Raw genomic sequence first — 15768 nt, forward strand, 5'->3', positions numbered from 1 at the left:
AGGAGAAAGGGTCTAGGACTTGTTCTGTATCAGCACTTCTCCTATTGTGTGCCATCAAACCTAATCCTGTGATGTACTTCAAACACAAAATAATTAAGTTTGGAAAACACTCTATAAACTTTCCCCTTCTTGGAACACAAATCCAATAAAGACCCTGGAAAATTCTGAAATAAAGAAAGCTGTGTAATTTGTTTGGATTAAAATAACATTTGGTTTAAAATAACATTTTCCAAACATGTTTAATTAGGAAATCTTTTTTCCCCCACATTAATACCTATCAACATGTTATAGGTTACACTTTGGAAAATGCTGGTTAAAGTTACACAGCTAAATTAAACCTGACTCAGGGTTAGAGTATGTCTATTTTTCAGGCTCTTGTGCATCTTCTCCTGCTCTGTCTATAAATTATAAAAAATTTTTATTGCAGTAGTTATTCTGGATCTCGATCCTTTTGAAGTTATTCCTTTTAACTTAGTCATGCAAACCACACTTTGACATCATTAAAGCACAGCCCCAAAGCTGATGGTTAAGAGTGCTGTCTCTGGCCCATGAGTCAGTCCACCTGAATTAAATTCCTGATCCCCCTTTCTATATGTGTGACCTTGAGCTATGTGAGCCTCAGTTTCCCATCTGTAAGCTGAGGAAAATAAAGGTAGCTACCTCAAATTTCTTGGAGAGGATTCATAGATAATACACATCAGACACATAAAGTAGTGCCCGGCACAGACACAGTCAATCAATGATAGCTATAATTGTAGCATTTAAATGGTCCCACTTCAAGAAAGGGAAAGTAGACAAGGAGAGCATATTTGCTTTGCCTGGGATCACACAAGTTAATTACTGGAGTAGTCTTATTTTTCCCTGAAAGTCCAGTTTCTTGCTTCCCATCTTAGAGACATATTTTCATTTCAGCAATCATGTACTATCAAAATGTACCAGACTTTATTGAACTTGATTCATATCTTTATTGAACTTTTCATACTTTATTGAACTTTTGTAACTGTCAGTGGCTCCATCTGGCTCCCCTGACACAGACCTCAGTCAGCAGAATTCCATCCATTAGAATATCAGCCCGTTGGGTTGGAAAATATTTCCAAACCAATCGAGTCCTGCTATGCCAAATGTTTGATACACATATCAGAACTCCACAGTCCTATACCCAATGCAGGCATTGCTAATCATCACAGCACCTGTTCCCCTTGAACCCAAACTTGGCCACAGAATCTTTCTCAATGCCATGCCAGGTAGCTCATGAAGTTGAAACACACTAGGGTACTTCCAAGCGTTAATGGAAAGTTTCATATTATCTTTTAGTTTTATTTTTTCATGAGCTTTTTGAAGAATTGCCCTTGTAATTGTCATCCGACACCAATTCAACCCCTGAACTAATACATAAACTACCTCTACAATATTACTTCTGAAATTCCCAATGTCATGAAGCTCCTTAACAAGGGGAGACAAGAAGTAAAAGGAGAGAAAAAAAACAGATACTAACATTTGAGTAGCATTTATTATCAATATGCCAAGCACTTATAACTCCATTATCCCATTCCTTTCTCCAGCAATCCTGGAGAGATTCCCATTTTATGGTTGAATAAGCCACAATTCAAAAAAATTATAGAATTTTGTCTAAGGCTCCCCAGTAAGTAGAATTTGATTTCAGATCTTTCTAACTCTAAAGGCTTTTCTCTTCTCTGTCCCACCACTGTGCCTTCTTAAGAATTTTCAAAGTCTTTCAGGACTAAATCTCTGGCATTAGGTGGCTGATAAAAGTTTCACAAAGGCCACCATGTCACAAAAACCTTTCTAGAAGTTCTCTTATTTAGAGTTTAATTGTAGGTCAGTTTGTAACCTGTCCTTCCTAGACAAATCTCTTTAATGGTTTAACCTTGGCTCGAGAGCTCAAGAACCTACTTTCCAATATTTGTAAAAGAGCCAACTAGGTTTCTTAAAATTCTGGATAAAGGCCAAAATAAAGGAGGTCATTTTTCCATTGGATCATTCATTTGAAATGAATTCACATCTATTCTTCAAACAATTTTCCAAAATTTTAAAGGAATCTATATTGTTGCCACTTGGTCAGACCCACTTTTTATTTTATTTTCTCTCTAGGCAAGAAATAGAAGAGAGAAAGCAAGTGCTCTGCAGAAGTTTTATTTCAAAAATTGAAACCAGACCACACCAAGGCAGTTTGTGGTCTGAATGTATCAATGGATCTAGTCATATTTCATCTGAGCTTTTCTTAGGTATACTAAACCACAAATATGAATCTCATTACTTTGTCTAGATGGAAATATTTTATGGATGAAGATTTGTGGATTTAATTTGGTGGGTAATGAAACTTCTGTTCAAGGGATAGGAGGGACGGTGCTATGAAATACCACCAATGTTTAACACTCAGTATTTGGGGAGGTTTATATTTATTGGCCATTTGACTTGGGTCTAAAGTGAAATCCAAAATTAAGTTCAACAGAAATATCGCCAAATTAGCAATGGACCAAAAGCCACTAGAACCAAAGAGACCCTAGAATCAGAAGCCATACACAATTGCTTATTTTATAGGAGAAACTGAGGCCCGAAGAGTGAATGTGATTTGCCCAGGTCATGCAGTTGGCAGAAGCAGGGCTCAGAGCTTCTCTTCAATCTACTGCATTTTCTGCTCCATGGCTCCCTGATAGCCCCAAACCTCCAGGAATTTAAACATAAGTGATGAAAGTCAAAATTCAAAATGCAGGAAGGTGACCTAAATTTAACAAGCAACAAATACTGCAATGAAATTGGAAAGGTTACTGACCCAGGATGCTTCCTTCACACCAAAACCAAAGTTTCACTGTGAATGTATTACAGGCATGGCCAAGCCCATCTCCTGCCATGGGAGTTTTCTTTGGTCATACAGAAATCTTATCTCAAATCAGGCCTTTGGGGTATTGACTAGAGTGTCATGGGGAGAAACCAGGTCTGTCTTGGCCACTTTTGTGACCTCTGCACTTGGCATGGTGTCTGGCACATAGCAAGAACTCACTGAATAACTGAATGAATAAAAATAAACTAATTACGAAATTGAGAATGATAAATTCCTTGATACATCTTGCCTTAGAAGAGATCACAGGAGAACTAATTACATTAGGGCCATTAGGGAAATATGATTATTTGTTCATTCATTAATTCCACAAATATTAAAACCTTCTATGTGTAAGTTGAAACTAAGAAATATATTCAGCTTTATTTTATTCTAAATAAATATATTGTGCCTTTACTATATTCTAGACACAGTGTTTGGCATTTGGCATTCGGAGATTAACATCTCAGTTATAGTTCTTGCTGTCATGGAGCTTACAGTTTACATACAGTCTAAATATATGCAGACTAACTCCTGCCATCTAACATAAGCACAACATACAGTTAGCTAATTGCCTAAGAGAGGGAAGTATACATTCATAATAAAGCCACTCAAACTCTTTTTTTAATGATATATGATGGAAATAATATCAGATCAAGTATTCAGATAATTCAGAAGAGGGAAAAATCAACTTTATCTAAAGTTACCTAAGAAAACTTCAACTAAGAGATTTTTTTGAGCTGCATGTTGAAGAATAGATAGGTTTGTCTACTCAGAGATGGCAAAAGGACTTTCTAGAAGCCTTTAAGGCATCTGGAACCCTCTCCCAATGATAACTGATAAATTATAGCCTCTCAAAGGTGTCTTTCTGCTTGCTTCCTCTCTACAACAGCCACAGGATGTCTGGCACCTAAAGGTTCTAATTCCAGGGAAGTGAGAGTATTTCCATTTGAGCCAGGTGTTTGGAAGTTTTATAGGCAGAGCTTGGGTCTGGTCTTGAACATAACTCCTTTCCTTGGTCCTCCAGCACAAAAAGCTGTTCAGAACACTGACTTCAGGTTCAGATGGACGTGGGTTCAAATCCTGACTCCACAACTGAATAGATATCTGAATTTGCCCAAGTCACTTAATGATTCTATACCTCAGTTTCTTCACCTGCAAAATGAGGACAAAGACACTGCCTTATAAAATTTTGTGAAACTTTGAAATGAGAAATTTTAAATGCTTATCATAGGCTCTGGCAAAATAAGCACTCAATAAATGATAGCTAATGATCACTTTATTACTTTTATTTTCACTGTTATTGTATCAACGTCTCCCTGATCTTCTAAGGCCTCTTCAACCAATATTTGGTAAGCTCTTTATTAAATAAAAATACCTTTATTGACGTATAATTGACAAATAAAATTGTATATACTTAAGGTGTACGATGTGATGATTAGATATATATATACATTGTGAAATAATTACCAGATTCAAGCTAATGAACACCTCCACCACCTCACATAGTTACCTTTGTGTGTGTGGTGAGAACACTTAAACCTACTGTCTTAGCAAATTTCATGTATACAATACACTATTTTTAACTATAGTCACCGTGCTGTACATATGCTCTTCTTGTTTGAAGGCCTTCTAGTGATTTGAGAGAAGTGATAAATCTCAATCAAATTCCTTGACCAAGAGATGAGATCTTTGGGTTTTAGTATCAGCTTTACGACTGATTAGCCAGGTGACCCTCCCTAGGTGTTTCAGTCCACTTACTCTCTTAAATGACTAGATGCTACAGCCAATGAGTTTCATGTCATATACTACCTCTACATAATCAGATGTGGCTGCCTGAAGTGATAGATTCAGATCCATTCTGAAGTGGGGCTCCCCAGAAGTATGTCATTATTGATTAGCAACGTCTGCCACGTACACCAGAATGTTGAGTAGGCTGCCCCTGGTTTGTCACCCCTGGACTCAGTGATCTTCCACAACTGCTTCTAAGCCCTGCTCAAGTATGATTTTGATTCTATAATCTATGTCTGTCTATGTCTTTGGAAAGTGCTGAGAAGCTGGGCCAAGTGTTTCCCGTTAGGAACACAGTCTGGAAAGACTAAACCACAGGCAGTCTGTTCTGGAGAAAGCCCTGGCTCAGCAGCGGGGACAAGCATACCAGTAGCAGGACTGCCTCAGAGGAACCTTGGCCAGGGTACTGACCTCCCAGAAAAGAGCCCCACCCCAGGCTCATTCACTTGTTTTTCTTGCTACTGAATTAGAACAGATAGGCTAGGAGGAGAACCAGGGCTGTAGCCTCTTCACTCTCCCATGGATTTCAGAGTATCCCTGTCACTTGACAAACTGAAACACTAACAAATACACAATTCCATTCGAAAAGCAACAGTGGGCAAGAAAAAGACTCCCAAAATTCTTTTATGAATCTTTCATCCTTTAGAGACTAGCCCATTAATTGTCTTTTCCAAACAAAAAACATGAAATAATCACACAATACCAATACATACCAGTTATGAAAATCCCCTCCTTTTAAGTACTAGGTGCTTTTTCTTAGCTACTAGGTGTTTGATATGCACTATCTCATTTAATCTCCTTTCTTCTCACTTGCAGTTGAAAGAGTTTTATTGTAGAGTTGATATTAGTGTTACCATTTTACAGACAAGAAGACTGAGGCCCCAAAAGACAATGTCACACAATCAAGGTCACTGCTACTAGATGGAACCATACAGAGTTGCCAATACCCAATCATTTTTAACAACAACAACAACAACAAAAATGGTGATTCCATATGGTTCAAACTAATGACAGTATTTGACTGATTCTAGAGCAGATAATCTCAAACACTGCACAGACTCTTCTTGGATAGTTGTCAATTTTAGCATGTCTCATTCTTCCCCATAAGTATCTATTTATATGTCTGCTTTCTTTACTAGACTGTGAACTCACTGAGAATAAGACCTGTCCATCATTGTTCTCTGAAACATGCCACCACCCCTGCCCTAGTCCAAATCCTGTTCTTATACTTTGCACTTTATTAAGTGCAAGAATAAATTATTTTTAAAAAATTAATTCTCAGGCCTCTGGGATGATTGCTGGCTTCACTAGTATCCTAACTGAGCAGGAGTTAAGCCACAGTGCTACCTAAACAGGTAACTGCTTCTCAGTGCCCGAACTCAAACACCTCGTGCGTGAAGGGTCTTTGGTTTGGCAGTTAGAGTTTTCTCAGTTCTTTTATGACACAGATTGTGCTGGACTCACTCAACTGTGGGGATCAGATGTCCTCGGAAAAAAATCGACACTTAAGGCTGTTTCCTGGCTCCTCTCTCTTCCTGACACATTCCAAGAAGGAATTTATGGATGTTGGGAAGGACAAGAGGTGAGGAATTTCTAGAACATTTAAGAATGCCCATGTAAGCAACTCCATGCTTGACTGACTGTGCACAATAAAATTTTCTTGCTTGTAAGTAAGAAGAAGAATTTGGTGTAAGCTGCCATATGTATTGCCAAAATGATGTGGAAACAAATTCATCTGTATTCTAAACAGTAGGAATCTTCCTCATCCCTCCAAACCTAGGATATTTCACGTATGTGGCCAAGTCAACAAAATAAATATATTCCATGAGCTACTAAAAATGAAGTCATAAGTATCTAATTCTAAATCATGACTCTAGCCAGTTGGAAGTTTTATCTTTATCTGAAAATGAAATTGTTTATTCTCCAGCTGTGACCAGGGAAGAATTCAAAGACTGATTGAATTGATTTCTTCATCTAGCAATGGTCTTTGTCCTGTGGTGAAGTGCCTAAAAATAACCATTAGTTTATTCCATGCTGCTTCCAAAAGCTTAGCTAACAAACAACTCTACTGGGGGAAAAAAAAAAAAGGAAGATTTGACAAGCCAAGATGTACCTTAAAGTATAAAATTATAAACTAATAAGACATTATTAGTACATGGCTACGCTGATATTGTCCTTGGTTTGCCAGCCCGTTAAATGCAGTGTTACCTCACAGTAACGTTCTGAATAAAAATCTGTAATGCCAGAATCTGGAGAAATCATCCTACACTGGCAATATCTAATACCAAGGAAACTGAAACAAGAAGATTAAGTCCTAACATTTTTAACCCCCTCTACAAAAAAACAAAAACAAAAATAGCCTTCTGGACTATTGCTTTTATCTTTATTTTTTGTGGGGAGCAGGGGCCATAAATGTACCAGGTATCTGGAGACCGATGGAGTAAATACTGAAGCTTGTGTTTTGCCCGGGCTTCTCAACAGATGGCTGAGTGACTGGGCACTTGCCTTACAGAGGTGCCACACTGCTTCCTGGGTTAAGTGCCACCTCTTCACAGTGACCTTTACCATCCTCCTCAATATGGCATCTACCAGCTCCACATGGTCTCTCCCCTTCCACTCCCCTCTACGTTATTTTACTCCTCAGTAGAACTAGACCTCGCTATATTCCCTACGTGCTACCCCACCTTTGCATGTCTTAAGCACCTACAAAGGGAAGCTGCTGTTATTACTGTCATCTTCTTTCTTGTCTTCATCGCCCATGTATTCTGACTTCCTTGCCTTTGTTCATGGTGTTTCTTCTCTCTAGACTGCTGTAGGCTTCAAATTGTGCCCACCCACTGGAGTGGTATCCATCCACTTTTCAGAATCTTGCCCATTCCTCAGGTCCATCTCACATGCCACCTCTTACAAGGTGTCTTTCTTTAGCTCCTCAAAAGAATATAGCTTCTCTCCACTTTGAGCATTAATAGGTGTGGGTTGGCCGGTCTCCATTGTTACTTATCATGTCATGACTATAGTCATGGGTGTATTTCCCTGATTCCTCCACCCCTTGTTTCCCTTCTGATCTGTTCTCTATTTCATCAGCTTTGTTATTATTGCCTCTGTTATCATTGGCTATCATATATTAAGCACCTACTATATGCCAGGTTCTGTGCTAGTAGCTTAACATATGTCTTCTCATTTCATCCCATCCTCCCACAACGCTGTGAGATAGACCTTTGTCGCCCCACGGAGGAGAGGAGGCAAGTGAAACTCAGAGGAGGAAGTGAGTGCCCACAGGTAGCAGCTACTAAAGTGGCAGAGCTGAAATTGCTAGAACGAATCAGTGCAAGGTCAGCAAAGAATTGAGGGTCATGGGTTGCTTTGACAAGCTCTACCAGCTTCGAAGAGAAGGGTGAAGAAGAGCATGACAAGATATTAGATGTGGCCAGACTGGTTCCCGGAGCAACTCAGCTTTTGATTTGATCTGAAGAGAAGATTCCCATGAGACTCTAAGGCGTGCAAAGAGAGGAAGAAGAAAAGATTTCCTAACCCAAGGGCAGGGTGGGGAAAAAGATGCAGACGTGGGCCAAGGTGGGTATCCCTTCAGATTTAAGGAGGAAAAGAGCCTTAAAGATGACTCCTCATTGTACCTGGATGTGTTTGAATATGTAAGGTACAGAAACTACAGTGCACATACATGCCTACTTATATTTAAGTGAGTTGCTAAAAAGTTGCCATCACACCTGTGTCTGAGGCACTCACCCATTTTCATTAGACAGGAGACTTAACAACAGCAGAACTTTCTTACAGAGTCTCTTTGACCTCTTTGAATCTGTTTTCTTGTTTTGTACCATGGGCTTAAAATCAAGCAACCCTCTAAACCAGTACTACTCATGAGAACTTCCTGCAATGATGCAAATGTTCTTTATCTGCACTGTCTGGTGCTGGAGCCACTAAGCACATGTACTCACAATGTGGGTAGTACAGCTGAGGAATGAGATTTTTAATTGTACTTCATTTTAATTAATTTTAATTGGAGTATCCATATATGGCTAGTGGCTACCATATTGAACAGAGCAGCTCTAGACCAATTAATTCAAATTTTCTACCTCTTCTTAAACCTCCTACCCAATATTTTGGGGGAAATATTTATGGTGTTTTCTCCCATAAAATTCCATAATTATGTGTAATTATTAATCATGCTTTGAGACATTTATCTAGAAAGTCTTATAAAAACAGTTTCACAATTCTGAGGTATTCATTTGGCTCTAAAAATTGCTTTTGATAAAGATAGAAAGCAAAGTCTGATACACACATGTATTTTCTGCATTAGGTATATATGCTGAGGCAGGATACAGAACAGCGCAACATACACATCTTGGAAATAGCCCTTTGTCCTGTACACATAACCCAACAATTTACAGACTGAGCCAATGCAAAGGCTGCATCTCTTCCTGCACACCAGATCATTGACTCACCAAATCTTTTAATCTCACCATAAAAGATAAATGAGTATACACACACACACATGCACACACATATACACATCAGGAGGGTACCTCAGAAAGTTCATGGAAAAATAGAATTAAAAGATAATACTTATCTTTCCATGAACTTTTTAAAGACCTGTCATATATCCCCCAGGGAATATTTGTCTGGGAGTACTGAAAGAGAAGTTTCCACTTATTCTTGCCTAAAAAGAGAACTGCATATGCCAAAGTGGAGATATCAAGAGTTTGGAGAAAGAAAATCCAAGAAAAATATATTAATTGAAGTCCATATTTTTCAGTGCAAAATTTCCCTTTTCTGGGCTCTTGCTGTTGCCAGAGACTGTGCCTTTCCTTTACACCCATTATCTCATGCACTTTTCACAACAATCCTATGAGGACACTCTTAGCCCATTACTGATGACAGGACTCTGGTTTGCAGCAGTGGATAATACTTTGCCCAAGGAAGACGAAGTGGTCAGTGATTCAAACCCAAGAGAGTTTGTCTGCAAAATCTATGGTCTTCAACACCATTCTATTCACTTTGGAACTAGCTACATTCTCAAAGAAGCCTTATCTATTGGGTGACAATGCCAACTAGAAAAACCTTTCACCTGTTGTGCTAAAATTAGCCACCTTGTAACCAAACTTTCTCCCACCCAACCCGCAACACAACACACGTTGGCACTTGTTCTGTCCTTTGGGGTGGCCACAAGAGACAAGCCAGCTCCTGCTTTCTCCAGATTTATACATGGTAACCTTGCTCCCTTCATTTTTGGTTTTCTCAACTATGAGATAAATATGCACAAGTCTACAGTCCTTCCTCCTACAAGATATTTTCCAGACCTTTCATTACTGATCACTTCCTATAAAGATAAGAATCTGCTTGTGTCTCTAGAGTAAGTTGCTCATTCTGAAATTATAAAAGCCCTACTATCAGAACATGACTTCTCATGTCTCACCTAAATATCTCAAACTGTAATCTAAAGTAATTTTCCCTAGGCTATCCTCAAAAGAGACATAAACCAGCCAGTTGTCTGCGTGAGAATATTTTACATTCTTAAAGGTCATTATTTGCTCTCTATCTTTTCCCTCTCTGGTGGAAATATTTCCAGGTCTAGTAACTTCATCTTAATAATGTTTACCTCCTTACTCATCAATGATTTCTGCAGATCTTTGATCTAGATCCAAGTTGCTGTGAATTTAGGACTGGATTTAACTAAGAGGTCAAGCTCAGCCACAAGTAAAAGGAGGCTATTGTCATGGACTCTTGCTTCCTTTTGTTCCCAGGAGCGCAACAAAATAGCAGCTTCTGTTTAAAGAGTGCCTCCTATGGGCCTAACACCAGGCCAGGTGCTTTATGTACAAATCTCTAATCTTTTGACTCCTATTTAATAAATGAGCCACGGTTTAGTGAAGATAAGTAGCTTGCCAAAGTGACAGGGCTAGTAAATGACATTTAAACCCAGGTATGTCTAATTCCAAAGCCCAAGCATTTCCACAACACTGAAGACATAATGGGTCTTTCCGAAAGTACAAAAACATCCACCTGCTCTCAGACCACCATGAGCCAATGAGAAATGCGTAACACTTAAGAATAACATGTCCTTTTCCCAAACAGTGAAACATTTGGCTACTCAGTGCAGGTCTCTTAAATACACAGTGGAAAATCCTCACCCTCCTCACGCTCCAGTCGTTACTACTCTAAACTCATTGCCTTAGAGTCTCAACCAGCAGCTCATTTAATGGCCTTTTCAATGGAAATTTAAGTCATTTTGCAACACACACAAAAGGATGGATAAAAGTCCAAAAACATTTCAAGCTTGGCCCATGGCTCTTCTGCCAAAAAGAAAAAAGAAAAAAGAAAAAAAAAGATCTAAGAATTGATGGGAAAGGGGTAGGAAAGAAGGACTTTGTGAAGGCAAAGAGAGTTAAAGAAGTCATTCCAGGGCCGACCCCGTGGCGCACTCGTGAGAGTGCAGCGCTGGGAGCGCAGCAACGCTCCCGCCGTGGGTTCGGATCCTATATAGGAATGGCCGGTGCACTCGCTGGCTGAGTACCGGTCACGAAAAAGACAAAAAAAAGAAAAAAGAAATCATTCCAATAGAGCATGATATCAATAAATATTTGTCCAGTAAACAAATAAGACAGGCCAAATTTGTTTGACAGAAGAGAACATGCCAAGCTCTTCATAATAATCTTCCTTCAGTGATCTTAAATCACAGACCCACAAATTGTTATTTAGGAAACTAATTTGAATCAGAAAGCATGCTCTACAGAGAATTTTGGTTTTGGCCTAACCAGGGAGTAGAGGCCCTAAGTAGATATTGAATGGATAGTTGCTAATATATCAATATGAATATAATACATGGTGAGGGTGTGGATAGGACAGTCTTGGTTAAATGCACAACCAGTGCTTTCTAGGTCTCCAGACCTCTGCTCAGTCCTATAGAAATGCTTCTCAGTTCAGTGTGCTCTGCCACAATCCCTCTTCAAGTTTTGGAGACTTTCTGTCATAAAAAAAAGGCTATCAGTTGGATCATATTGATGCATTCTATCCTTGAGATAAGATCGTTCTGGAAAAAAAAAATTAGAAAACTTCTTATCAAAATACCACCACTAATTGACATGAATAACTAAGAATTTGCAACTGTAAGAACAGCAATAGCATAGGGAAATGTCAATTTGTGAAATGACTTATCAAAAACCAAATAATTCTTCAATTACTTTGTTGAACTGCATTCAAGTGTATTTTCAAGTTAAAGAGGATCATGAATGACTTCATACCATACATAGATCATTCTCACCTTCATCTAAGGCATTATTTGAGTCAATATTATAACTACCCAAAGTTTAGCCATGTCTGTCTTCACTCAATAATTGTTCAACTGCCTATGACAACTCCCACCTGATTGCCCATACAGGTGAATAAAATGACTTAGCAGAGTGAGAGCTGCTTCACGGTAGCATATTCTTCTCCATATGTACTCTGTTTCCATCTAATCCTTCTCACTAGCTAAGGCTCAGCTTAAATTCTCTCCTTTCTGATAAATCATGCCCTACCACTCTTTTGACAATTCCTTTTGTTTTCAGACTCTGTAAGCAGTTATATTCTTATACCACAAAATAAGTTCTTTGTATTCTTTCCTGATTTGTGCTCTAAGTATTGAATGGATGACTACACTTTCTTTTTAATTCTATTGTTAAGTCCTCTGAGGCTAGACATTTGGTCTTATATGTATTCCCGCCACCCACAGAACTCTAATTTTTGTTGAAAACTCAGTAAGAACTCTGTAAGTACATGTCAATTGGAGAAGACATCAGAGGCTGAACCATCTCTTGCTGTGAATCTCAGTTTGGACAACTGGTTCAGGAACACTCTGTCGGGCTCTTCTAAAAGCTGGACTTTTGAAAGTTTTGGAATAAATCAAGGAGAAGGGAAACTGAGGTGCAGAGAGGTAGAATACTATGCCAACAGCCAATAGTAAGCTCAGCTGGGATTAACACTCAGTTTGCCCTCTGAAGTCCTTTATTTTAACCTCTGCCTCCCATGACAGAAGAGAACCAGCAGATGGTGTTAAACTTGGTTTGGAGAGTCAAAAAGAGGCAGGAGATACTGAATATCTAATGGGACTGTTGCCTTCATATCACTTAAGTAACTCACTCAGACAGCTTATCTTGTTAATACTGAAGGACTTAATGAATACAGGAATGATGTCTACTTAATGCTTCCATTTACATCATTCTTTTAACTCTGCCATTAGACATTACAATCTTCACTGCACAGGATGTGAAATAAGGCAAAGAAAAGTTACAGAACTTACCTGAGGGCCCAGAGCTAGAGCCAAGATACAAACCCATGTCTGTCTTATTCCAATGTTTTTCCCTTTCCTCTACGCCCTCTGCCTTCTAAATTTACAGAAGTTGGCTAGTGAGTGAAATCATTCCTTCAAGATTGCAAAAAAATTTTAGAGACTATCTTATATCACCACTACAGTATATAATGAAGGAATATCAGGAGAGCTCCAAACATGGGAGACATAAAATGAAAGCTCACTTGGAATTGTAGATTTTCAGCAGATTCCATCAGTAGTAGATACTAATAAGTTTACTGTTTTCCTTTGTTTACTTTTAGAAAATAATTCTTTCAAGAAGATTACGGACGACTGATTTGGATTCTGCTCTGTGCTTCTAAACCCCCAATTCTGCTGAGAGTGAGACACCCAAGGACTCTAGAACCCCAGAAACACCCAGCAAAACCCTCCTCCACCATGGGGGCCATGACTCTGTTGTTGGCGTGCATCCTCCTGGCTTTGGTTGCACTCCCTACCGAAGGAGGTGTCCTCAAAAAAGTCATCCGGCACAAGCGACAGAGTGGGGTCAACCTCACCCTCCCAGAGGAGAATCAGCCCGTGGTGTTTAACCACGTCTACAACATCAAGCTGCCTATGGGATCCCAGTGTTCAGTGGATCTGGAATCAGCTAATGGGGAGAAAGACCTGGCTGCACCGTCGGAGCCCAGTGAAAGCTTCCAGGAGCACACAGTGGATGGGGAAAACCAGATCATCTTTACACACCGCATCAACATCCCCCGCCGGGCCTGCGGCTGTGCTGCTGCTCCTGATGTCAAGGAACTCCTGAGCAGGCTGGAGGAGCTGGAGAGCCTTGTGTCTTCCCTGCGGGAGCAATGTACCCTGGGAGCAGGCTGCTGTCTCCAGTCTGCTGAAGGTACGAGCAGGTGGCCAGCCAGCACCCCCGCACCTCAACCCCACTGTACAAATGGGAGAAAGGATGCACACAGCAGGGTCCATCAGTCGTTTCCAGAGTGGGTTCCCTCAGGAACTAGCCTCACAGGGTGTGCATTACATAGAGATTTTATGGTAAAACAAATGTGGAGAACGTAGCCATCTCTCCCCTGCTCTTGAGGAGTCATGATGACAAATGTTTCTCAAATTTTCAGGCCTTTGAGATGTCCTGCTTTGAAAACTCTATTTCACTTCAGTTGCTAGTTTCTAAAACTTACTTTTAGACCATGAAATCTACCCATTCTCCACCCCACAACCTATGAACATATCATGAAACTCCTGTCCCAAAGAGCACTTTCTGAAAAGTAGCGATATAGCCCCATCACCTCATTGTACAGATAGGGAAACTGAGTCCCAGAAGGAAGATGAGATTCCTCAAGGTCCCACAATGAGTGGCTAAGTTCAGTTGAAAACCACAGTATTCAACATCCCAGTATTCTTACAAATGTACAACATTTCCCGTGGTAGTGCAGGGTCTGTGGGAATTGGAAAATGTGTTCTAATTTAATAGCAATGATGATTCTGATCACCAACATTAAGCCTTCACAAGAATTAAGTCTTCTCTATGTACTAGACACTGTAACTATTATCTCATTTAATCCTCCCAAGAACCCTTTAAGATGAGCTTTAACATTTCCTTCTGCAGATCGAAGAACTGAGACTCAAAAAAGTTAACCAAATGGTACAAGATTATGCAAAAACAAATAAGAGAGATGGAGGTTTGAACGTGTCTGTGTGTCTCCAGAGCTCATACCTTCTCACTAATACCGTGTCCGTGTGTATCCCATTTTGAGTTTTGCTCCCTTGGAATTATGTCTTCATCTCTATTCCCTAAAGTTCATACAGCTCCAGGAGTTTTGACAACTTCAAATCAGAATGAAAATCTCTATTTATGCCACTTGGAAAAAAATTACCAGGAAATATTTCAGGAATTATTTCAAGAGTAGACCTAACCACCGTAAGTGGAGAGTAGTATAGCACATGCTGTCTGTTTCTAAGGCAAAACGACAAAGCTTCTTTATGCAGAAATTAGTTCATCTTTCACTTCTGTCAATTCCCTGGCAAAATGCAAGTGAGAGGGCACAGCAGGATTAGTGCTGAAGAGTAGGTTGGAATAATTGTTTAGAGCAGTGCTATCCAATAAAAATATAATGTGAGCCACATATGTAACCTTTAATTTTCCGGTAGTCACATTTCAAAAAAGGAAAGGGAAACAGATAAAAATAATTTTAATTGTCTATTTTATTTAACTCAATATAAATAAAATATCTGTTTTTCAGCCTAGAATCAATATAAAAATTATTAGTGGGTATTTTACATTCTATCCTTTTATTCTAAGTCTTTGGAATCCTGTGTGTATTTTACTCTTACAGCTCCTCTCAAACTAACCACAAGTCGATGCTTCATAGCCACACGTGGCCAGTGGCCACCTTACTGTGTAGCACAGGTTTAGATTCTCACTTTTCAAACCAACTTTTAAAGATATTTCCTTCCTTCCTGCTATCAGAAAGGAGATATAACATATTAATACACTGTATTTAGTTGCAGAGAATATGAAAGTAAGTGTTGTTTTTTTCCCCTTGGGTTCCAGGAAGTTCAGACCAATGACTCCCGCAAGTTGAGCCAAGACAATGTTTGGGATTCAAAGTGCTTGGAGTCATGACAGCCCTGACCCTGCGTTCCTCAGTCCACCCACCACACAGCCTTCAGGAGAGTGAGGGAAAAAGATAGAGACACATGAGTTTTCTGGGGACAGAGCCAAATTGAAAGGTATCCTGACAGAACTAGAAAGCCACTCCTTCGCTGCCTCATTTCAGTTACGGAAAATTAGAAAGTTTTGGTCCTGTAAACCCACATACCAAAT

The 15768-nt window shown here is 39.5% G+C and overlaps 1 protein-coding gene across 2 annotated transcripts in view; it reads left to right on the forward strand.

Moving 5' to 3' along the window:
• TNC (tenascin C) overlaps positions 1-15768 on the forward strand; it is a 90058-nt gene that overhangs the window by 13434 nt on the left and 60856 nt on the right. For both annotated transcript variants that reach the window (XM_063082326.1, XM_063082327.1), the window contains exon 2: positions 13235-13827. In XM_063082326.1, coding sequence (XP_062938396.1) covers positions 13371-13827 — 457 coding nt within the window. In that variant the 5' untranslated portion in view covers positions 13235-13370. The remainder of the gene's footprint in view (positions 1-13234; positions 13828-15768) is intronic.

Source organism: Cynocephalus volans, chromosome 17, assembly GCF_027409185.1.
Source record: "Cynocephalus volans isolate mCynVol1 chromosome 17, mCynVol1.pri, whole genome shotgun sequence".
Lineage (NCBI taxonomy): Eukaryota > Metazoa > Chordata > Mammalia > Dermoptera > Cynocephalidae > Cynocephalus > Cynocephalus volans.